At 37.0% G+C, this 25,313-nt stretch overlaps 1 protein-coding gene across 3 annotated transcripts in view; it reads right to left on the bottom strand.

Annotated features, from left to right (window-relative positions):
• Window positions 1–3,040: 3,040 nt before the first annotated feature.
• Window positions 3,041–25,313, bottom strand: part of TRMT11 (tRNA methyltransferase 11 homolog) — a 58,974-nt gene continuing 36,701 nt past the window's right edge. For all 3 annotated transcript variants that reach the window (XM_003986532.6, XM_011282620.4, XM_011282622.3), the window contains 2 exons: window positions 23,282–23,402; window positions 3,041–3,613 (listed from right to left, as the gene is read on the bottom strand). In XM_003986532.6, coding sequence (XP_003986581.2) covers window positions 3,482–3,613; window positions 23,282–23,402 — 253 coding nt within the window. In that variant the 3' untranslated portion in view covers window positions 3,041–3,481. The remainder of the gene's footprint in view (window positions 3,614–23,281; window positions 23,403–25,313) is intronic.

The following is a 25,313-nucleotide window of genomic DNA, read 5'->3' as shown; positions in this document are numbered from 1 at the left end:
TTAAGGGAATAGGGTCAGGTTCCCTGGTAAGCTTTTTCACCCCAAAGGATAGACAGGAATGTGCTGTCTCTATGATTCTATGGCTAGATAGAATCACAGATATGTTTATCATTCCATTACAATTCTTTACACTCTAGACCTTATGTTCTCAAACCACTCTGTTTTAGAGAAGATCTCAATGTTTTAGTAAAGTACAAACATCATCAGTCTAGTGTTATTGTGTCCATGTGTATGTTCTGGATTAAGGCACTTTTTTTTGTTTGGATTACAAACCACATTACTTGATAAATATCTGAGAAAAATGGGAGTGGGTGAGTTGGAAATGAAAGTAAGACTTCACTTATTTTATGAATACAATCCTTCTAAGAAAAAAGATTCTTACAAGTGTTTAGTTTTCTAAATAACTTTATAATGGAGCAAAACCATGCTTTTGTAAAAGGAGCCAAGGTCCTTATTCTGGTATAATTTATTCCCTTTTGGTCAAACAGGAAAATCAACAATGAGGTCACCAATTTTCTCAGCAACACTCACCTCCATTTCCACCCCTATAGTCCATTAATGAATTTATTTATTTATGCCTTGCTTCATCAACAAAGAATTTTTTCTTTTCCTAGAAGAACCATTAACATCAGCTTAGTTCCATTGTGCTTTTTTAGGGAGACTAAAATGGTGTAGAAAGATCATTTCCCCCAAAAAGTGTCACATCCAATTTTCAACACATAAACATCATGTTTAATTCCATATTTCTTTGGATTAGCAATACCTGATAACACTTCCCGCATAGGATGTCAGTTCTTCTAACTCAGAGCAACTGAGGTCTTTGATTCAAGAGCCAGATTTGCTTCTATTGGCATCTAGATAATATAACATTAATATCTAATTTCCTGATGTTAAAAAAAAAAAAAAAGTCAACCCCCTGCCCTGCTTCTTTAACTGAATTATAATAAGAGTATCTCAAAAGTTGTTTGTAAGTCTCAAACTTTTAAAGCAAATTTTTCATCCAGTAATACAAACATATTCACTATGATGCATCTGGTAATGTTAACTCATACTCGACTTTCCCTACCATACTTGAAATAAGGTTCTTTTTAGTTATAATCACTGTTTTTAAATATGAAGGGAATCTCAAATTTTAAGACAGTTTTCTCCATAAGAAAACAGTGGTAACACTGACTTACCTCCCAGAATTTCATAGAGTCTGAAATATTTTATTGCTCAATCTTTGTATTTAAAGAATTAGTCATATGGACGTTAGAGGCAAGCTGGCCAAAACCTGGGTCACAATGGGCAGGAAGTGGCTAAGAAATTTGTAGCAAAATTTTTTTTTTTTTTTTTTAATATGCTGGCCACTCTGAGTAGACAAAGACCATCTGCTCCACTATTTCCTCCCAGCTATCACAGGAAAAAAAAAAAAAAAAAAATCCCCACCAGAGTGGAGAGGAAAGAGGTTACTTCTGATGAAACACCACCAAGGTACCCATCTGGATTTTATGGATATTTAATATATACCAGAAAAAAGTTACAGATTGTGCCATATTATAAACATTAAATAGACCAGCCGAGGGACCACCTAGGGTTCATACACAGATTACACTGCAAATTCATACTACAGGACTATCCAAAATGCAGGCACTTTTCTAGGTGACATTTATGCCGGTAAGTGCATAAGGAACACACATAAAGCAAAGCACTCCTGGAGACAATCTGATAGAACTTATGCAGAAAGGAACAAGATCCTGACGCCAGAAAATGAAGTCTCTTTTTTTGGCAGAATAAGAGGAGTTGGGACCTCTGCTCTAAAATCAAAATTGGTTGAAATTTCTACTTCTGGGCACCAACTTTAAAATAACTACACACATTTAACACTCTGAGCCGAGTGACATTTCAAGAATAGGACACTGAACATGATGATAAATATGATGAAGAATTAAAGATTAGAAGACCTCCGTTAGTAGTAATAAGAAATAATTTGAAGTTTCTTTTTTTTTTTTAATGTTGGATAATTTTCAAGGACAAAGTGACTAAAATTCATGTTGTAATTTGCCAGAACTATTTGGGCTAATTTTTGTGATAAGCAAAAAAACGGGGCAAGGCTACAATCTCATGTTGCAAATTTAGTCAGCTACCAAGTTGCAAACTCACCCTCCATATAACCTCAAAAAATTTTAAATAAGATGGTTTATAACAGAAATACTGAAAATAAATTATCCTTGAATACTTTTAGATTTTCCCCAGTGTACCACAAATCACATCCAGAAACCCAAACAAAACAATCGCTGAAATGTTTGAGATCTGCTGCTGAGATTCAGGGTAGCGGGCCAAGAAAAGGAGAGAGAACTACAAGAAACGGAGAGAGAACTAAGTGGATGCCCCCCACCAACCCCACCCCTCTGCTTGGGCAGCACTGGTCTTTTGGAGGTCCTAAGCCATGGAAATTCAAATGGGGAGTCCACAAAAGCCTGCAGTAATACTAAAGTAATAATAATAATAATAACAATAACAGCATAAATAAAAATAGGCTATGGTTAGAGGAGAGGATCAGTTTACTGCCACCCTGCTGAGGTACATTTGACCACCAAAAGCAGGAAAGCTATTAGCATCCTGAATTAATGGGTAGAGTGGTTTTCAAACAAGATATTTTCATGATGGACACACTGTAGACTCAGCAAAGTTTCTCCTTCAAGAAAAATATAGCTTCTATTTCAAAGAGCTCTGATTAGGCCTAATACCATTAGGGAACCATCAAGGATTTGTGTTGTTGTTACTGCTTTTAACTATTGGTTACTTTCTAAACCAAAAATTGTGGGTAGTTAACTTGACCAACAGTCAAGTTCTAGGAATGCAGGAGCAAGTCCAAGGTACAGACGAGCTTCAGATGTGGACAGGCCTCAAGGAGTTGGGGAGCTTTTCAGGTTGCCAGGTCTTAGCCTTTCCTCTCATCACCATTATGCTATCATTACATACTAGTCTGGAACTTATAAATAAAAATTCATTTCCTTCATCACATCCCCCTTCCCCAAAAGCACCAAATACACCACCATTTTAGGGATCCTCGGTAAACTTTATTAGTGGCACTGTAAATCAATTACAATCAGAAACCAAATTAAACGAACCTACTAAACGAATAAATTCTCAACCATGGTTAACTGCTTGTAACATATCTGGCAAGTATCTGTTTAAAAAGTCAACAGTATCAGTTCCCCTTGCAAATTAATTACCAAAAATATAACTGTTTTCAATTTCCATAATACTTGAAAGTACAAATATAAATTAAATATGGTTCCAAAGACTACATACAACAAAACAGTCTATAAAACAAAGCTAATTGTAAAAGAATTGTTCAATTTACTTTGTAGCATTTATTTCGTTATATAAAAGTATTTAAAACAGTATATGTTTTCTATATCATACATGGAAGTTCACATCCAGATGTCTTTTCTGTTAAATCCTTACTCTTTTTCCATTGTCAGAATCTTCATTTTCACTCTTGGCTACATTTCTCTTCCTTGGCAATTCTTTTTGTTACGCCACTGAAATATTTCTCACGGAAGGAATTATGACCTTGGTATGGGAGAAAGTGATCACTTAACAGATGTGAATACTGGTCCCGGTTCTGGTTGGTTGGAAAATATAAAAAACAAAGATGTCTGAGTTATTTCTTTAGTTAGCTTGAAACCAAAGCAGCCATTTACTTTAAGCAAAATCCCGCTCTCTGGTGCATGTTTGTTTTTCTTTATTATCTGAATTAGAAATACACCACCATTCTATATCTGTATCCTGCTTGGGTATCCAACAGTGTTCTCAACTGCTTCACTTTGTGTGATCTGTACAACAATCCTCTGCACAAAGAGAGCAAATACTTTCACTGGGAAAACAGAGATCCAGGGAGGGCACAGAGAACAGCCCCAGGCAACACAAGTTCAGACAACCACATACATCTTCAGATCCACAGTTCAGCCGAAACTGAAATCACCCATGACAGTAAGAATCCTCACACATGGAAGCTTCCACTCCAGAGATATTTAACAGCAGTGATTTACGTAATGTCCTACAGACAGAGAAAACTATTTGGAGGCAAAACCATATTCAGTTCATGAAGTAAACTACTTCTGGCAACTTTACCACAGTAGATGAAGATAAAAGTTAAACAAGCGATTTCCACACTCAGACTTCAGAGGCAGGTAAGGACTAGCGCTCAGACTGATGTTTGGACACTGGAAATAGAAATCTGGGTCGGAAGGTTCTATTTCAGCTTAGAAAATTGAGGGCTAATTAATCTTCCCCATTCACTAGTCATCTCAAACTGTGAAAAAAAATCTAATTAGAAATAAAATCTCTCTTCCTATGTACTGTAAAATCAGATTCCATTGCATGTAAATTGATGTGATTTTGACAACAGATATAAAGACATAATTAGAAAATATGAAGCCTAATTTTTTATCCTGGTTTCGGTATCAGAATGATATCTACAAATATATCTGGAATATAACAATCTTCATATATTTTTATATTTTTCCTTATTCCTGTATGAAGTGAGTATCTTCATCCTTTTCTTCATACCTAATATTTAATAAAGCCTAGGTGTAGCCAAAATAAAATTATGTTGGCTGATTTGTTTATTCAGAAACTATTTTGTCACAGAATTTCTTTTTAAATCACACAAAATCCAAACTATTAAACATGTCCAGATTTCCTGATTCATTAAAGAAAAGGAAAGAAAGAAGGCCTTCATTGTGGTCCCCTTCTGCCATTCTGTGCTGCAGCCTGCAGGGTTCCATTTCACGTATCCATTGGATTCTGTACGCACTCTGTTCCTAGGAATTTTGTTGGTTCATTTCTCTTGCTCTCTTTGCTGTGAGGGCTTCATTCTCTTGTGAGTGTCTTTATTATCTTTTTCATGGTCTCAGGAAGAAGGTGGGACAACCTGTATTGTCAGCCCATCGCCTTGGACTGGAACCCCTTTCCCACACTCCTGCTGTGCACACTAGCTCCCCATTTGCTGGGTATTTCAGCAAGCTCTGAAGGGGATTATTGTACAGAAAATACTACCCTATAAGATTGTAAAAAGTTACAACTTGTGCTTCTCGGCACAAGCAGAAAAACTACCATGCCTGAGGCACTTTAACTGTGTAACCCAATAAGAAGAGGTATAGGGCTACTTATGTGCAGGCACTGTTCCAAGTACTTTATATACACTGACTTATTCAATCCTTACAATAACTGTGTAAGAACAGTAGTGTAATTGTCTCCATTTTACAGATAAGGAAACTGAGGCACAGAAAGGTTAACTAACCTGCCCAAGGTCACACGACTCGAGTAAAAATAAACGAGATTCAAATTTTGAGCCCTTAACCTTTATGCCTTCTTGCTTATCAAAAAAAACATAAACCATAAGAATAAAGGTGGAGTACCAAATTTAGAAAATAGTAGCTACTTAAATTTTATGACACTAAGTACATTACATACTTCTGCAAGTGCATGAAAACATGCCAGTGGTTACTAACTCCAGGCTATGTAATTTGCAAAAGATGAAAGATAAAGTTTATCAGATCAACCTGTAGGTACATAATTAACGAACACCTAATGAAACGTGGCATTTACTAGATATTTATTATGGGCCCCAAACTACACAAATGTTTTATATGAACTACCTAATATAAACTCATCTTCTCTAAGAGATAAGTACACTATTAACATCCCTTACAGCTGAGGAATTATAGAGTACAGGCCCAAGATAACAGAGCTGGTAAGTGGCAGAGTTAGGATTTAAACACAGGTCCATTTGACCCCTGATACCATACTCTTAACTATAACATAATGAGGTTTTCTCCAAGAGTTAACTTTTTCCTCAACTCGAGAAGGAGTATCTCTGGCAATAAATAGGCGATAAACTAAGGCTTTGATAGCTAAGCAGCCTACCCACAAAGCAACAGAACTAGATCAGAAGTACTATTAACTTCGTTCTGGCCACTAAGAGGATTATTTCAATGACACAAAATCTTTATAGCAGGAGGACAAATAAGGAGCCACGAGGATGCCTGAGGGATACCATACCCCCAGGGGCACAGTGGACTTCAGAGAAGGACTCTGGTCTGGTCCACATCTCAGGACTGTACGCGGGGCAGCAGCAATACAGAACAACGTTCCAGCATTTAACCTTGGCTTGTGCATTTCAACTTCCATCAAAAGTCTGACTGAAGGGTCAACTGAAAGGAAGGGACATGCCATTCAACTACCCTCCAACTTCTGTCCTTCTATCAAGAAAGATCGCTAGAAAACCTGTCCACTTCCTGTGCCACACTAGCTCACTCCTGGCAGAAATGTTGCTTGGCTATTTAAAACTCTGTCCAGATGTCGACATCTCCTGCTGCTTTGCTCCTCCCCACAGCTCCCTGCATCACTCTCTACCTAGACATGGAAATCAGAAGCCTGGGTCAAATGCCTCTCCCTGTTCCTGTCACATTCAGTCAGTCCGAAAATCTTTGATTCTCCACCCTAAATGTCTCAAATCCACTTCTCTTCATGACAGCTCCAGTACTGGCATCTAAACTTCCTCATCTCTCCTTTTTTTCCCCTCAATGGCCAGTTGCCCTCTCTCCAGTGGCTCCCTCTCCAGTCTATTTTCCATACTGAGACTAAACTCAACTTGTTAAAATGCAAATCTAATGTGCCAGCATTCCTGGTTAAAATCCACATGGGTTCGAACATTCCCCAATTCTGAGGCTTTCCCCTTAATGTCTGGGAGTTGGACTCAATTGCACATCAGTTTGCTGAACGTCCTCTCAGTTTCCTCTCCCACACAGGAGGAATCACAACACCAGCTGGCAGTGAGGTCCTTCCCAGCTCTGCCTTCTGTCTTCTCTTATCCCTGTGACGCCTCCAGGCCATGCACGACCACCTCTATGTTGAAATGCACGGCAGACTACTTTGGGGAATGTTCTGGAGCACGCAGTGGTGAGGAGGACAAGATAGATTCCAGCATGCGGGCTCAGTAGGCAGCTGAGGACGGGCTGGAGACTGACGCAGGCTCAGCTGGTAATGGGCCTAGACAACCATGCTGCCAAGGACGCAGTGCACCTGAGGAAGCAGGGCGTACAGAACACAAAAGCTGAAACACAGTGGGAAATAGGCTTCCTCACAGACCAACGAGACAGCTTAACAAAACAGCTGGCCTTTGACCTAAAGGATATAAAAAAGACAAACTGGTGATAAAGAGCAGAGAATATGATGATCAGAGTAAGGGACTGGAAATGAACAGCAGGAGCCTGGAAGATCCCATAGCAGTAATTAAAACCTATACTAATTAATGGCTATCAAGAAAACATATACTACCTATGACATACTTATCTGGGTAGTTTAGATCACAAGATTTCCTCAGAATAGAGTAAAAGTAAAATAAGCTCCTAACAGACCTTGTGTTCAGTGGTACAGAGACCCAGTGGCAGAGAAATATGTGTGACTGGAAAAGTTAGGAACGTCTATAACCTTAGAAATGCAACCTCTGGAGGGGGAAAAAATCCCTATTCATCTTTCTCTCTCAGGGAGTAGGGAATAATTGGCATAAGGAATGTGTATGGGTCCTGTGCTGGAATGCCTCCTTCTACAAGGCTGATTGTGAAATAAAACATTTGTAACAAAAACTCCTGGAGAACCCAAAAATTCCAAATCCCTTGTGCAGTCAGAGATCTGGGAAGAGCCGTTCCATTAGCCAGCAGCCTAAGTCCCGCTTCAGGGTAAGCGAGACACTCCAGGGACATGGGCTACCGTTTTCACCTAAGTGGAAAAGTCATGGTTCATAAATGTTCCATATGAAACATTTAGTATGTCTATAGTCTACCACATATTATATCAGACATGTAAGTATCATATACCTATGAATAATACACACTTAAAATATACCCTTTCCATAAAAAATATACTATTTGCAACTGCTCAGAATTTAAGTTACCTTGACGCTGAAGAAAATGGCAAAGTCGGTAGGTTTTTTTCTTTTTTCTCTTTCATCCTATCTTTAGTTTATCAGGGCTCACACTTGAGATGATGATATTCAACTCTACATATTTTTCATCACCTTTTCATGCTCTTCTCTATTCACATTCCCTGCCCATCTCAACCAAGAATATCTGCAGATTTTTTTTTCAACTCTGTATCTCGAAGGTCCAAAGTGTTTACTTAAAAGGAGAAGAGTATCCTCAAGCAACACAACCATTGATGTCCCTCATAACTCAAGCTTGCGACAGTGTCCGACTTCTGGTTTCTCTAACACTTTCAAACCTGCCTATCGCTATCAGTCATCATATCACCTAAGTAGCATAAAGTCTGAGTCCTGCCAATTTTTAGTAAGCAAGAAATGCTTCATGGAAAATTAAAACACACAAAGAATTAGGAAATGCCCAGAGAGAAAACTATGGCAGTGAATGATTACAGATTACCTTTCCCAAATTTAACTAGTAGTTAGTAGTAACCTACTAGTAGGTTAGTAGTTACAGGAGATATGAATAAATTATTAAGATTATTGATTACACTATGTTTTAGACACTCACCATTTTTAAAATTTCATTATTGAAGCACAGTGTATATACAGTATCAGGTGTTTCAGGTTTCAGGTGCATGAGTTTCAGGTGTACAACACACTGATTCAGCAATTCCATATATTACTCAATGCTCATCACAATAAGTGTAGTCACCATCAGTCACCACAAAACATTAACAATATTATTGAGTATACTCCCCACACTGTACACGTCCTCACTGCCATCTCTTACTTATATCTAGAAGTTTGTACTTCTTAATCCCCTTCACCTATTTTGCTCATCCCCCCACCCACTTCCCCTCTGGTAACCACCACTTTGTATATTTGTTTTTTGGATTCAACGTATAAATGAAATCATATAGCGTTTGTCTCTGACCTATTTCACTTAGCATGATACCCTCTAGGTCCATCCATGTTGTTCACAAATGGCAAGATCTCATCCTTTCTTATGGCTATCCATTGTGCATATATATCTTCTTTATTCGTTCATCTATTGATGGACTCTTAGATTGCTTCCGTGTCTTGGTTATTGTAAATAATGCTACAATAAACACAGGGGTTGCATATACTTTTCAAATTTGTTTTTGTTTTCTTCAGGTAAATACCCAGTGGTGGGATTATTGGATCATACGGTATTCCTATTTTTAATTTTGTGAGGAACCTCCATATTGTTTTCCACAGTGGTTGCACCAATTTACATCCCTACCAACAGAGCACGAGGGGTCCCGTTTCTCCACATCCTCGCCAACGCTTGTTATTTCTTGTCTTTTTGATACTAGCCATTCTGACTCGTGTGAGGTGATATCTCATTGTGGTTTTGATTTGCATTTCCCTGAAAATTAGTGATGTTGAACATCTTTTCATGTGTCTGGTGGCCATCTGTATGTCTTCTCTGGAAAATGTGTATTCAGGTCCTCTGCCCATTTTTAATCAGATTGCTTGCGTTTTGTTTTTTTCATTTTGTTTTGTTTTGTTTGTTTTTTGGTGTTGAGCTATAGAAGTTCTTTATATACTTTGTATATTAACCCCTTATTGAACATATCATTTTTTATAACAGAGTTTCTACAAGAAAATTTGTACTAGTCTCAGATGGCTACACAATGGAAATATACTGCTTTCAGACCTATCACTTAACCCTGTAAGACAAACAGCATAAATATGACAATACACAAATTCTGATTCAAGAAAGAACTTATATTTACAACTATGTGTTTTACAAAAGTGAATTACTTTTTGCATCTTTTCCTAGAAGATTGTTATCTAAATTTTGCAGATAAGGAAATGGAGGCTGAAAGAGTTTAAATAATCTGCCACCGATAAACCAGTAAGTAGCATTTGTAGAACTGTAGCCTAGACCAGACTTCAAAGCCCATGCTTTTTCCATTACACTTCTTTTCTTAGTGGAAATTATATCAAAACAATGGCTAAAGAGTTAACTTCCCACATGGTAGATCAGTGGGTCATTCAAAATGGAATTTGACATTTAGAAGACATTCCTCACAGAACAGCAACATTATGGTAGCACATATTTCTGATCTAAACTTTTAGACAGAACTCCTTTAACCACTGTCCCACCCAGCCAATTTCCTGTCCTATCAGTACTGCTAATTCTAAACATAAACCACTTGAAGAATTTTAACACACTTGCCAAAGAAACCAAAGGAAGACTTACAACCGGTAGTGTACTTTTATGTGTACACTGCCCTCTGCTGGCTGAAGTAGGTAAATCCTTCTCTAGAGTACTTCCTAATGCGGGTAATGGCAGCTTAAAGCCCAGCTGACAGTCAGTCCCTCACTGTTTGTGAGTTCTGCTTGCTGTAAACACCTACAGTCACAGAGCACCAACATGATCGGGATGGCCATTTTACTTCAGGAAACATCAGCATTTATCCACACCGTTTCGTTTTTTAAAGAATGATGTGGAAATATAGAAATACATATCCTCTTTGGTGATTCTAAAATGTATCACTTTGTCATCTATGCCCGACCTAGAACTGCAAATTATTCTCTAATAAAAGAAAGAAAAAGTACATAAACTAGACATTGTTCAAGTTAATCCTTATTCAAGTTAATTATTTTTTACAACTCTACATCAAAAGGAGTAAAATAACAAAAAAGACATTGAAAGTACTTCAGCCACTTACAATTTATTTTAATCTAAATGGGAACAAATTCTCAAGAAAACAAAATTGTATGTTTTGCAGTAACTTTTGAAATGGACATTTTAAATGGAACTAATGACACCCTGAATTATACTGAGAATACACACATGTAAGAGTATTTCTCAAACGGAGCCTCACAAACTGCTCAGACTTTAAAGGAACTAAAGTTTCTTCACTGAGAAGTCCACATAGGTAACACTACCCTTCTAGTTACTGCTTTCTCCCCAAAACTTGCCATTCTTTATTATCATCTCCTCCGCAAACAGCAGGAAGGTGTAAGGATTTTCCACAATATGGTGATTCGGCTGCTTGTTTGGTTTGTTTCTCGTGAGAAATGAAGCCTAGGTACCAGGGGACTGAAATGTTTTTGTAACACTGATTTTTGAAGAGTGATGTCAGGGTAATGACAAAATCCCATGTACTTTCAAAGAGAAAACTTTTAGTTAGCCATAACTGTTCTTTCTCTTCCTTCAAATGGATGATTTAAATATTGCTGAATTGGATTGTTTTTATTCTAGAAGGGCCCCAAATAATCCCTGAACAATTACTATTCATTAAGTATTTGTTGAGTTGAGCAAAACAGGCAAGATCTGTGAATTCACAGGGCTTATATGCTAGTAGAAGACAGACATTAAAGACTGTCTACCCAAACATATACTTACAAACCGTGATTAAACACTGGGAAGAGTTACCATAATATGAGACACCCAGCTAGATGGGGTGAAGAGTATGGACAAAAAAAGCTTCCCTAAGGAAGAAGCATTTATCTGAGACCTAAGAGTCTCAGGTGAGAGGGGATAAGAGAGGAAACACATGTGAGAAGACTCTGAAACTAAAAAGAGATAAATACATTCTGGGAACTGAAAACAGGCCAGTGTGGCTAACGCCTGGTACACAAAAGCGAAGGTGACACACAATGAAATGGCTGAGACAAGCCAGAAATAGATCAGTCTGGCCTTAAGGTTATGTGAAAGATTCTGAATTTTATTTTAAATTCCACAGAAAGTCATTGATGACTTTTAAGCAGGGGAGCTCCACTATCTATTTACATTCTGGAGTCAGACACACTACCAATGCGTCATGAGATCACAGGTAAGAGCTTACCTATTTACATTCTTAAAGATCCTCTGGCTACTGCATAGGAAATATAACAGCAGGAGAAATCACAGAAGCAGGGAAACCAGTTGGGAGACTATTTTCAATAGCCCAGGAAAGCACTGTCCTCATGTGAAAGGGGGACAAAAATTCAAGAAAACTATCATCCACTCATCTCAAGCCAGATTTCTGGACGCTACCTTAATTCCTGTTGCCCTCAGCCCAATTATACAATCAGTAATCAAATTCTGTCATGTCTACCTCCCTCCAAACTCTTAATTCTATTAACTCCTCTACAATCTCCACTTCTACCCTTCTTAGTTTACAGCTTCATCATCTTTGCACCACCATGTCAGAAGCCTCTACATTGCTACCACAGGTATCTTTCCACAACTCAAACTTACCTGCATATTAAAGCCCAGGTGACTTTCATAAAACACGAACTTCTGCCACTCTCCTAACATCCCTCATGGGCTTGCCATCACCAAAAGGATCAACTCGAAGTTCTTTAGTATGTAAAGACCTTCAACACTAAGCATTCTTTGGTTTTCAACTTCCGCTCCAACCATTCCTCCCTCAAATACTTAGTATTTCAGTTGTGCTAAAATACTTCAGGGCTCCCTGAATGGTCCACAACCCCTCTCATGCCTCTGTACCTTTGCTTAAAATGTTGGCTTCCTCTCTCTCTCTTTTTTTTTATGTTATTTATTTTTGAGAGAGAGAGAGAGAATGAGCAGGGGAGGGCAGAGAGAGAGGGAAACAGGATCTGAAGCGGGTTCCACACTGTCAGCACAGAGCCCGACGTGGGGCTCGAACTTGCAAACCTTGAGATCATGACCTGAGCCAAAGTCAGAGCCTCCCAGGCACCCCAACTGGCTTCCTCTCTTGACAAGCACCATTTCCTCAGGTAGATGCTCTCCGGTGTTCACATAGCACCTCGCACAGGTCACTACAGAACCGAACATATGAGATTGGGATGGGTTGGGGGCCCACTTCTCTCACTGTGCAAATACTCTAAGGATAAGGACTATGACTTAGTCTCTTTAGCCTCATCACCTTACACAAATGGTCCCATAAACACAGGCCGAGTGATGAAAGCCAGGGCTTTCCCCTTAGGGAACATGTAATCAAGTCCAGAAAAGAAAACATACAAAAATATGAGAAGTACATGAATATAAAAATCATTAAAAGGCACAGTTTTCTTACTAATTTCTGACAGCACCTTTTCCAAAATTTCACCTGTCCTCAAGACCTTAGATTACTATGTTTATTCACTCCCAGCAAAAATTTAAAACCTCCTTTACAGAGAAACAATGAGTCATCAGGTATGAGTTTCTTCAACTTCCTTGCCCCACCATCCTCTACTATAAACAATCCCCTAAATTTACCTCTCACACCATCCCCATCCACATTCTGAATAAAGCCAAAGTTCTCTCTCACTGTGTCCTTTTATTGCCAAAAGAGTTACTTTTATAGAAACCCCCAAACTTTGATGAAAATATCTGAGAGGTAATCATCAATGTATAAAATTACCATTTAAAAATAAGGGATTTCCCCTAGAAAAGTGTGAGTTTGGAGATGAAATTGCAGAAGTTCTACAGCCATTCAGAAGAAATCCAAATGGCTTCTATTATAATCACAGGTTAGGTTCAAGTTGTCCTTTTACTTACTGACAGTTCCTGATAATGAGATAATGATTTCTTCTACCTCACTAGTATTAACCTTAAGCCATTTATATTCTCAGAGTGACAGTAGTTTATACAAAACAGCAGTTTCATTGCAAACAACAGAGTACAAATGGCTTATGAAACTTATTCTATGATAAGTGAAAACCAACAATGCTGTCATCATAGTGAAAGCCACCAAACTAACAATGCTCATCTGATTTTGTCAAGAAAGACTCACTCCTGTATTCCTGAAACAGATTAAAGCTATGATACACATTCTTACATAAGGTGAGAGGAAGAAGGCAAAGAGATGGAAGAGAAAAACACTGGGTAGATTTCCTTTCTTGTAATCAGTAGAGTGAAATGAAAGGTAAATGACAGTGTTGAATCTAACAGGCCTCAGTTCAGCTTCGGGGTAATTACCCATGTCCGGCTTTTGTTTAAAAATCCTGCTCCCCTTATCAAAGCTTCCCACTGTTCTACATCTGGTACTGGACAGTAGCTATAGAAACCACTTGTGCTAAAGTTATACAACTATAAACAGCACTAGGCCATTTCCAAACCAAGGACAAGCAGGTCAAAAGTCTGGCATCCAATACTATTGAGAAACCTCTAACATTATTCTTAATGGGAACAAGGTAAGGTTTGGAAATCTTCATCCCTAAATTAGGTATTCATATATAATCTGTACTTGTAAAAAACTTCATTACTTTGCAAGATATTAAGTTACCTAAAGTCTATTAAAATACTTTAATGCATATTAAAATATTCACTGAGTTCTGAAAATGAGTAACATTTAATGATTCAACTTTGATATCCGGCACTCAACACATAACTTCTTTCTAACTGTAAAAAGACCATCATGGATACTTAAGCTATTAGGATGATACAGCCCTATAAGTACTTTTTTTATTTAAAAAAACCGTTTAATGTTTATTTCTGAGACAAAGAGAGAGAGACAGAGTATGAGCAGGGGAGGGGCAGAGAGGGAGACACAGAATCCAAAGCAGGCTCCAGGCTCTGAGCTGTCAGCACAGAGCCTGACATGGGGCTCAAACTCGTGAACTATGAGATCATGACCTGAGCCAAAGTTGGACACCTAACCAACTGAGCCACCTAGGAGTCTCTAAGTAGTTTCTACATGCCTACCACTAAAAATACATTAACTTTATAAAATTCAAAACTTAACTTCGAATGTTAAAATAATACAGGGCCAACACACCAGGTAAAAATGTTATGACAACTTACTAGTTACTATATCTAAAATACTTAATAAAAACCAAGTAAGTCAGTAGCAAAGGATGAAAAATAGAGCAAAATATGCATTGGCATGCACACACATACTCTTCCACTTTAAACTGGAGACTATTCTTCTCCTAGTTGATTTTTTTAAATTGTCACAACCCATTATGAGAAAAATTAACAAAAATACACATGCATTTATGTAAAGATAAAAAAAAAAAGCAAAATTACTTGGCTTATGGATCATTTCAATACTAGTGATAGTATGATGGAAAGCAAGAAAGTGATTACCATATTAGTCAGATTAGTGGTTATACCTGCAAGTGAGGTGTTTAGGACCAGAAATAGAGGTGCTGACTGCTGTTTAACCCTAACCTTGGTGGTGGTTACACAGATGTTCACTTTATAATTATTCATTAAACTGCACACTAGGGTTTTAGGCAAAAAAATATGTTGAAAATCTCACAGTTGTATTCCTCATGGGTCATGGGGAGGGAAGAAGATGTATGTTCATGTTTGAATTTGAAAACCACTAGGAAGATAATTCTAAGTTACGCATATAATAGAGGATAAAATACACACACACACACACACACACACACACACACACACACACACACACAAAATACCAACTAGAATTGCCATTCACCAATTTTAAAGGAAGCCAGAGGATCATGCAGATTCCACACATAAATTTCCCATTTCCCTAAACCATTCATACCTTAGGACTCCCAGATTGTATTTTGCAACTGATTGCTAAGATTCTATAATATAATATCAGTATGTTAAAAACTGTTTTACTGTCATAGCTTGAAAATATGATCATTACAGTCAGAGCATAATGGCAGATGCTCTCTCTACCTTTAGAGAACTGCTTTTTCCTGCAAATAAAAGAGACATATCCTAGAATCCAGATATCTTAAATGATTACCTTCCTGGAGCAGGTAGGGATAAACTTTTGCTTTTTCTTGGTTTACCAGAAACAATTTAAAACCATTATGAGAGTATTAACAAAATATCCAGTTTGTTTGGCAAAATCACTTAGTTGCAGAAGTAGAGAAGAAAAAAATCAAATGATGACCTTTAACATTTAAATTCAAGGAAAAGTACCATTAGCAACTAACGTAAGTCATTCAGAACAAGATAACATGAGACACGTAGATGACCATCGTCCTTAAAACTTAATTCAACATGACATGCAGCATCACCAGGCTTTTATCTACTTTTACAAGCCTTTTTCAAACATCAAGTCTAAACATAATTTATAGATAACCCAAATAGTTTCCTTCTGACTTACTACAAAAAATAATTTTTAAAAAGACTCTTCTTTCTTGGTCTTTCTACCCCCACCCCCTCTCTTACATATGCATTTGATGGCAATGAACACTGTATCTTATTAATACAGACTTAAAGCTCATGTCTAACTGCCAGATTCTTACCAGATTCTAATTACCAGTGTCACCTGGTCTTATTTTTCCCACTGATAAATGAAGTAGTGTCTCATTTCTACCAAGCATTATATGATTGAAATACTTCACACCTAATCTCTAATTTTTCATAGCTCTAATCAAAAGGAAAATACCCACTTTCCTGGCATGAGATAGGCAAAAATAAAAACCAACAACAAAAAAAAAAACTAAAATATTTCAGAAAGAAAGGCCAGCCCGGAGAAGCCATCTTTAATTCAAAGAGCTGCCAAAACAACTAACAGCACTAATCCTGAGAACAGATAAAGCATAACAAAATATGCACAAGCATTATGTCAGCAAAACACCAGTTTATGATTAGCAACACTATTAATCATTCTAATATGCAGACTACTTATGGCAAAGACTAATTTCTTCTACTTCAAGCCATCCCTAAGTCATTTTCTCAAAGAAGTGACCTTAGTGTCTCTTCCCTTCCTTCCTCATTTAAAACATGTTATATTAATGGTTCTCTCTCCACAGCTTCAAAATTTCTTGGTACTTAAGTCCCTCAGTTTTGGCCACCCTCCATTCTGATTAATGAAGCATTCATCAGCTTCCTGTTAGTGGACTCTTCAATCCAAAATTTAAAAAATGAACATTAACCCTCAGCACCTGTCACTATGACCTCCCAACATTCCCTATTTTAAATCATCTGAATTACACTGGCTAACTGTAAAATTACAGCTGATATACATAACTTTAGTCTAAATTAGTGTCCATATATCTATACTTCAGTACTTCCCAAATCACTATACGGTATCAATCATGTCAGGTAAAGAAGCCACAAAACTGGGGCGCCTGGGTGGCACAGTCGGTTAAGCGTCTGACTTCATCCAGGTCACGATCTCGCGGTCCGGGAGTTCGAGCCCCGCGTCAGGCTCTGGGCTGATGGCTCAGAGCCTGGAGCCTGCTTCCGATTCTGTGTCTCCTTCTCTCTCTGCCCCTCCCCCGTTCATGCTCTGTCTCTCTCTGTCCCAAAAATAAATAAATGTTGAAAAAAAAATTAAAAAAAAAAAAAAAAAAAAAAAAAAGAAGCCACAAAACAAACAGGGCACCTGATGCCCCATTTAGTGCAGTGGCAACTTAAGATACTCTTTTAAACATACTATAGAATAGACTTTAAAACCTGCATGTTTAAAAAAAGATTTCAAGGAAGTCTCAAAATGGGCTACTTGGGTACTCTTTCATCTGTCCAAGTATACTGGTAGAAAAGGCGGACAGTGTGCTGTTACAGGTGACTTTCACTGAAGATATAACTATGACACTGCTATTACACTGGTCCGCTCTGGACATGTCTGAAAATCAGCATTCTTTTCCTAATGAGTTTTGTACAAGAAAAATGTTTTATAGAAGTAGCCACTGTGACCACAACTATATATTGCAGCATCGACTACATGCTGTATCAACAGGAAAAATGAGTTCTAGTAAAACAAATCACATTCTACCATGGCCCCATGAACAGTGAGGAAAAATGATCTTTAAAAGAAACTAGAAATATGCCACTCAATAGTATTTGCCTTTTAACCTTAGCATATTCCAAAGGTAGAAACATGTTTTGGTAAAGAGGCAACATGATGCATAACAAAGGACAAAGAATTTCAAGTACAAAGAGGAGTTTTGGTCTCAACTGGGCCACTTCCCAGTCTCTAAAATTAGCAAAATAATGTGCTTAAATGGATCTGCAAGTTTTGTAAACAATAAGCAGCATAAAAGTGTTGTATATACGTATGTGTTTATAAATACATGTAAGTATGTATATGTATATATATGTATATATACATACATAAGTGTATATATACACATATATATAAACACACATATATACACACACCCTTTCAGAATATATCAACTGGGAATAATGGCTTCTCTTATCAGACATCTTCATTAATATGGGCAGCGAAAATTTTCTTCTTTGTTACTAATGCCCAATAAGCAAGTCTAAAAACTATAGTCAATAATGAAAAGACACAAAGTTTTATAAAATACCCACATTCTTTAGACAGTTTTTGCATTTATAACTTGTTTACATTCTAAAAGGGGAGGGGGAGAACACTTTATAACAAAATGTATTATGTAGGCCAAAAGTTAAACTGAGGTTAAACCTAACAAGTCACAAACCAAAAACACAGAGAGACAGTACACAAGAGTGTAAAAATCTACAATTAAGTCTTTCATTGCCAAAATCAACAACGCTAAACAAGACTGAGAATAATTTGTTAGATGCATATGAGAACAGTTTGACAATTTTATGTCATCACTTGCATTATAAAGGACTAGGATCTTGCTGCAATTATACACAGTCCTCTTCGTACAAACAGAATGTAGAAATGATTAATTAAAAACCAAATGATTAATTTAACATGACAAAGTATTTTCAGTTATAGTACACTGCATACGAGTTAAAACTCACTGATCAAATTTGATCATATAAAGTGAAGACTGCTTCAAGGCACCTGAGTGGCTCAGCTGGTTAGGCATCTGACTCTTGATTTCGGCTCATGTCACAAGTTCGAGCCCTGTGTCAGGGTCTGTGCTGACAGTGTGAGCATGCTTGGGATTCTCTTTCTCCACTCCCACACTCACATGTACACATGCTCTCTCTCAAAATAAGTAAACATTTTAAAAAATAAATAAAATGAAGACTTTCAAAAAATTACTTGAGCATTAGGCTTTTCCCTTATTTTTTTAAATAAATTTGGAAAGGACAAGAGTAAAATAATAAAAACAACCAAACAAAAATTAACACTGCCTTTATAGGTTTAAAAATATCTAAGGTGAGTGCCTTTATTTATCGTTTTTATGTAGAAGATTGTCAGAAACATCCTTAGATCATTCTTTATTTCTTCTTCCAAGCATCAAATAAACTGCTTAGAGAAATATTATAAATCTGGTAAAAAATACTGGAAAAAAGATTTTCTTAAATAAATTAAACTTACAGGAAAGCAAATGTGACATTGTTGACAACAGGTCTCAATTTTGCCATTAAGATATAAATGACTGGTGGGGCACCTGGGTGGTTCAGTCGGTTAAATGGTTTCAGCTCTTGGTTTCAGCTCAGGTCATGATCTCACAGTTTGTGGGTTCAAGCCCTGCATTGAGCTCTGCACTATCACCTTAGGATTCTCTCTCTCTGCCCCTCCTCTGCTTGCTCTCTCTTTCTTTCTGTCTTAAAAATAAGTAAATAAATTTAAATAAAAGAAAAAAAAAAGAAAAAGAACATTTAAAAAAAAGATAGGAATGCAAGCTGGTGCAGCCACTCTGGAAAACAGTATGGAGGTTCCTCAAAAAACTAAAAATAGAACCACCCTACGACCCAGCAATTGCACTACTAGGCATTTATCCACAGGATACAGGTGTGCTGTTTCAAAGGGACACATGCAACCCCATGTTTATAGCAGCACTATCGACAATAGCCAAAGTATGGAAAGAGCCCACATGTCCACCGATGGATGAATGGATAAAGAAGGTGTGGTATATATATACAATGGAGTATTACTCGGCAATCACAAAGAATGAAATCTTGCCATTTGCAACTACGGGGATGGAACTGGAGGGTATTATACTAAGTCAAATTAGTCAGTCAGAGAAAGACAAAAATCACATGACTTCACTCATATGAGGGCTTTAAGAGACAAAACAGATGAACATAAGGGAAGGGAAACAAAATAATATAAAAACAGGGAGGGGGACAAAACAGAAGAGACTCATAAATATGGAGAACAAACTGAGGGTTACGGGAGGGATTGTGGAAGAGGGGATGGGCTAAATGAGTAGGGGGCACTAAGGAATCTACCCCTGAAATCATTGTTGTACTAATTTGCATTGCTAACTAATTCGAATGTAAATTTAAAAAAACAAGTCAAAAGAAAAAGAAAAAAAAAGACAGAAATGACTGGTTTATTATGTGACCCCATTAATGATTAAAGAATCCTTTCTCTATATTTTCCTTTGAACAATGTTTCAGGCCATCATAACCATTATATGGTCCAAGTACTATTTATGGAGGCCAAAAAGAATGCTGATGTCATTCATTTTACTTTCTAACATCAAGACTTACAACTATAAAATCCACAGATAATATTTCTATTTTTTACATGTATTACTCATGTGCCTGGCACATAAATGTTAGTTACTATTACTATAATTAGTAACTCAAATAATTATATTAAGTGCTGTGATTTCTAAGAGCTGCAGTGTTACTAATTTATCAAATGCCTTACTTCCCTCACAATACTAAAAGACAAACATATACATGAGAACTGACTGAGACAGCATGAAAAAAGCAGACTCTAACATGCAACAGGCATTTTATTCACTGTGATAGATACTAGTAACTGTTAGTTATGGATGGAATTGTGTCCCCCCAAACTCATATACTAAAGCCCTTACTCCCAGGATAACTGTAATTGGAGACTGGGCCTTAAAGGGGATGATTAAAGTTAAAGGACATGGGAAGGGTAGGGTCCTAACCCAACAGGGCCGATGTCCCTGTAAGTAGAGACAGACACCAAGAATATACACACACAGTGGATACAGCAAGAAGGAGGATGTCTGCAGCCCAGCAAGACAGGCATCATCAGAAACCAAACCCACTGGCACCTTGACCTCAGACTTCCAGCCTCCAGAACCGAGAAAATAAACTTCAGTTATTTAAGCCACTCAGTCTGTGGTATTCTGCTATATCAGCCCAAGCAGACTAACACATAGTTCACTGAAAAAGTTGGTAAAAGCAGGAAAAAAATAAAAATGCTCTGTAAATATACTGAATATCTTAACTTGAAAAACTGTATATTCATTTATCAATCTTTTGATATAGAATCAAAGATTTCCTACAAAGATTTCTAGTTTTGGCTTCTGTAAAATGACGCAAGAACTTAAAGACTCTTACAAAGCAATCTGGGTACAGAAACCTAGATTTGGATAGCTTTTTTCTAACCTTTTATACTCATCTCACCCATTCCCAGTCCAAGAGTTTTATTTAGCAACTCACTTTATCCCATCTTTCTAAAGTATTCCACTTAGCTTTTATAGAAACGACAACTTTATTCTCACACTCACACTTCACTGGAATAACTAGCATTTAATTACATCACATAATTACCATAACAAATATAACCAGCATAAACAACTCACAAAACAAACACAACTGGCTCATGGAATACAGACAACTCAGCTGGTAGGTACAGAAGCATAGAGATATAGTAGAGATCAAGCAACTCACCAGCTGGAAGTATGCAACATGTTACAGGCATAGGTGCTGGTGTTTTAGGACAAAAATGGCCAGTATTAGACAATCAATGGAGTTTGCCATGGAGGTTGGTTAAGAGGATTTCTATTGTATATCCAAATACATTTTACCCATCAAAAACTGTCACTTCGGAATGTTGTCATTGTGCCAAACAATATGGAAACTCCTCTTTTAGAATTTCTGAATCTGCCTAATGTTTTAAATATTCAATGGTAGATCATCAATCTTGGAACAGGATTTGATTTCAAAAAACAACAATTAGGTGATGGGTCTGCTATAAAATGTGAGCACCAAAGTCCAGTAATAAAATTCAAAGAAAAGTAAAGTGTCACTATATAGCAAAATAACTGTTTAATATTATTTCTTTAAATGTAAATCTAAAAATTTCAAGAATATGCTGAATAAGTACAACATAAATATAACAAGTACAAGATGCCACCCCAAGAATATCTATCATTTCAATATAAAATTCTGTTGTTTTAAAAATGACAACCACTTAGGGGCGCCTGGGTGGCTCAGTTGGTTAAGCGTCCGACTTCGGCTCAGGTCATGATCTCACGGTCCGTGAATTTGAGCCCCGCGTCAGGCTCTGTGCTGACAGCTCAGAGCCTGGAGTCTGCTTTGGATTCTGTGTCTCCCTCTCTCTCTGCCCCTCCCCTGTTCATGCTCTGTCTCTCTCTGTCTCAAAAATAAATAAACATTAAAAAAAAAAAAAAAGACAACCACTTATATTAATTATATCGCATTTACCTATACATATATATGTATGTAAACACACACATATAACCCCATTCCTGAGTGAACACAAATCAACTATTTATATACATAAATAACTTCACTTTCTGAAATGCCCCGATACTGAAGCCTGATTGATGAAGAAACTTTATGTCACACTGAATCTTTAGTAATTAAAATAAATCACTAAAGTCTGTGCATAAAGAAGTAACATAATGGATACAGTGTTTTAGAAAGTCATTTAACAGTTAAGAACTAGAGGTGTGAAAAATGGAAAAGATAATTTAGGAAACAACCAGAACAAACGAGGTATATGATAGTAAGTCTAAATTAGAGACAGATAGCAAATGGAAATTAAAAGGACAGAGGACAAAAACAAGAAGTCTAAAATAATATATTCAAAAAGCACTTTACAAATATTAGTTTTCATTACTGTGAAAGAATCCATAAGCTGTAAATCAGGTGAAAAAAATCAAATGCAGAGTAGAGGTGAGTATGACAAAATCTTCGGGCAGTAACACTGTTCTTTCCTGCTTATTGTACAGATCAAAAACAAAGATGGGACACACTCAAGGTTAGTGAATTTGGGAAAGCTGTGGTTGTCAATCCAGATAAGTATAGCTGAAGGAGCATGTTGTAGATTTAATTAAGCTTCATTATGAGGCATTATTCATATCAATTCTGATCTGGATATGAAATAACAGATGTTTTGTTCTTCTCAAGAATTGTGTGTGTGTGTGTGTCAGAAAGAGCACATGCATTGAGTCCTAACAGATGAGAGAAAATGACTTTGTCCATTATATAAAGTGACTTTTTCTTTGCAGAATAGTCTTCAATCAAGTAGGTTCTGCTTTGGAGGAAAAACGGTAACTAGTAGATTGCTAGTTAGACAATAGTTGTTTAATTAAGTGTGCTGTTTTTCTTTGTTTAACTGCTTTCGTGACAAAGATGAGAAGTTAAAGTCAACTTCTATTTCTACTCTGCTATTTAACTTCTATATCCAATTCCTACCCTCTAAATCTCACCAAATGTCACAAAACTCTTGAACTTCAAACTCAATTACAGGAAAACTAGAAAATTCTCTTTTGGATTCTTCCAGAATTTATCCAAAAAATACTAGGATAATTTACCTCAAATGTCTTCACCTTTTCCATGGTTATCAAGCGCCTTGATGTGTGACTGGAAAGCTTCTGCTCACAGTTGCTAATGAGTTGCAGGCAAGGGTGCCAGGGTACCATCTCCTCAGTGTATCTGAAGAAAGCACAGCTGACTTTTAGGAACACTCATATGTGCACCCCACACAGGATCGTCACGGGGTTATCCAGTGTGGTATGGATGTCCTCCCACTCCACGCTCTACATATTTTATTTTACATATACTGACTATATAATCCTTAAACAAACATTTTACAAAGTACTTTAATATTACATCTGAAAAAAGCAGTTTATTTTTTTTTTTTTACCTGTGGCCTGAGACTAAGAGACAGTGAAAGAATGTTTTACAGAAGAACACAAAGCATTTAACGATTTGACGTTAACAAGACAAGGATTCCACCCTAAAGGGTCCCACAAGAGCACATAAGACAGAAGTATATTCTGTAACAAACAATCCCTTGATATGCATGAGGGACTGACTCATCTGGAGATTTTTATGAATTCCCAAAGAATGAAGTCTACTTGGCATATATTTTCCCTATAAAATGAAGTACTCCTGCAAAATTTTAATGGCATCTTGAGATCTCTATTACCTTTGTAAATACAGGAAAAGTTATTTGTAAGATTATTCAAATAAACTAGCAATAAAATAAGCACCACATGGTCACCTTAACCATGGAAGAAATCAAAGCCACAATAATGAGCAGTGGTGATTGCTGCTATGCAGCCCAGGTACCACGTGTATGGAGGTGATGACACCTAGAAAGCAGGATAGTCAGGCAGCAGTAGTTCTGAACCATCTGACAGGTTGTTGGCATCACTCTTGGCAGAAGAAACAGGTGACAGATGAGGGGGAAACAGCTATGGAAGAATGCTGAAGAACAGCAGGGGAGGCACTCATTAGGTATGGGTACCATTAAGAACACTGTGATGCCTAGTTTTTATTTTTCCTTTGCACATCTTTTGCCTTTCTAGGTAACCTCTGAAAACATTTATTATATGGGAAATTTTCAAGTTCTGGTCCAAAGTGGGAAAGGTGCCAATTAGCACTTCCCATAAAGGACACCATCTCAGCTAGCCCATTCCAATGCATCAACATGGTCTTCACTACCACTCTTTTACTGACTTCTCTAGTCCCTCTGACCTTCAATGAGCTCTCCCTCATTACCTCAACCACATGCTCAAAACCTTCATCACCCACTTACAAAGCAACATTCATAATGCACTTCACTGTATTATCAGTGGAAGGAATTCCCTTGAAGTCATTCTCTGCATCCTTCCTTAGAGCTCTCCAGTGGGTAATGACCATTTCACATTTTGCCTGATCTAACAATTCTCTAAAGTTCACTATCTAGTCAGAAATGTCTTTCTCCTAAGATTAGTTAATATCAAATTTGGGAGTCTTCATACAAAGCATTTATGATATGGAGACATACATTCTACACAATGGTTAACAGAAAAAAAATATATAGCCTTGATCTTAAGCTTGAAAAAGCAGAGTTTGTAGATGTCTAAAATAGTATTTGTCAAACTTAGTTATGTACCTTTTTTTAAAGGAAAAAAATCTTATTTCCTGGCAGAGTTAACTTAAAGTATTCTTATTAAAATGTAACTTAAAGATATATAAGCATAAGTTAGATATAAAGTCCATATGCTTACATTCTTTAAATACCTATAAAACCAAAACAAATTTACAAATCAAAAGTACAAAACCAATACAATTTAATACTGATGACACGAATGATGCTAAGCTTGTGAAACTAAGTCACCAGGCCTTTGGCTTAAGAGCAGAAAAACATAGTTACGTGTTTCATATTACCTTTTTGACTTGATCTTTAAGCATGAAAGAACGTCATTTGGGTTATCATTAACAAGCTCGTTTTTTTTTTAATTTTTTTTTTATGTTTATTTATTTTTGAGACAATTTGTGAGAGACAAAGTACAATCAGCAGAGGGGCAGACAGAGGGAGACACAGAATCCGAAGTTGAACCCACAAACCGTGAGATC

The sequence above is a fragment of the Felis catus genome, chromosome B2 (genome assembly GCF_018350175.1).
Source record: "Felis catus isolate Fca126 chromosome B2, F.catus_Fca126_mat1.0, whole genome shotgun sequence".
NCBI classification, from domain to species: domain Eukaryota; kingdom Metazoa; phylum Chordata; class Mammalia; order Carnivora; family Felidae; genus Felis; species Felis catus.
The sequence above is the reverse complement of the archived record's forward strand: the minus strand, read 5'-3'. Positions and strand labels throughout refer to the sequence as shown.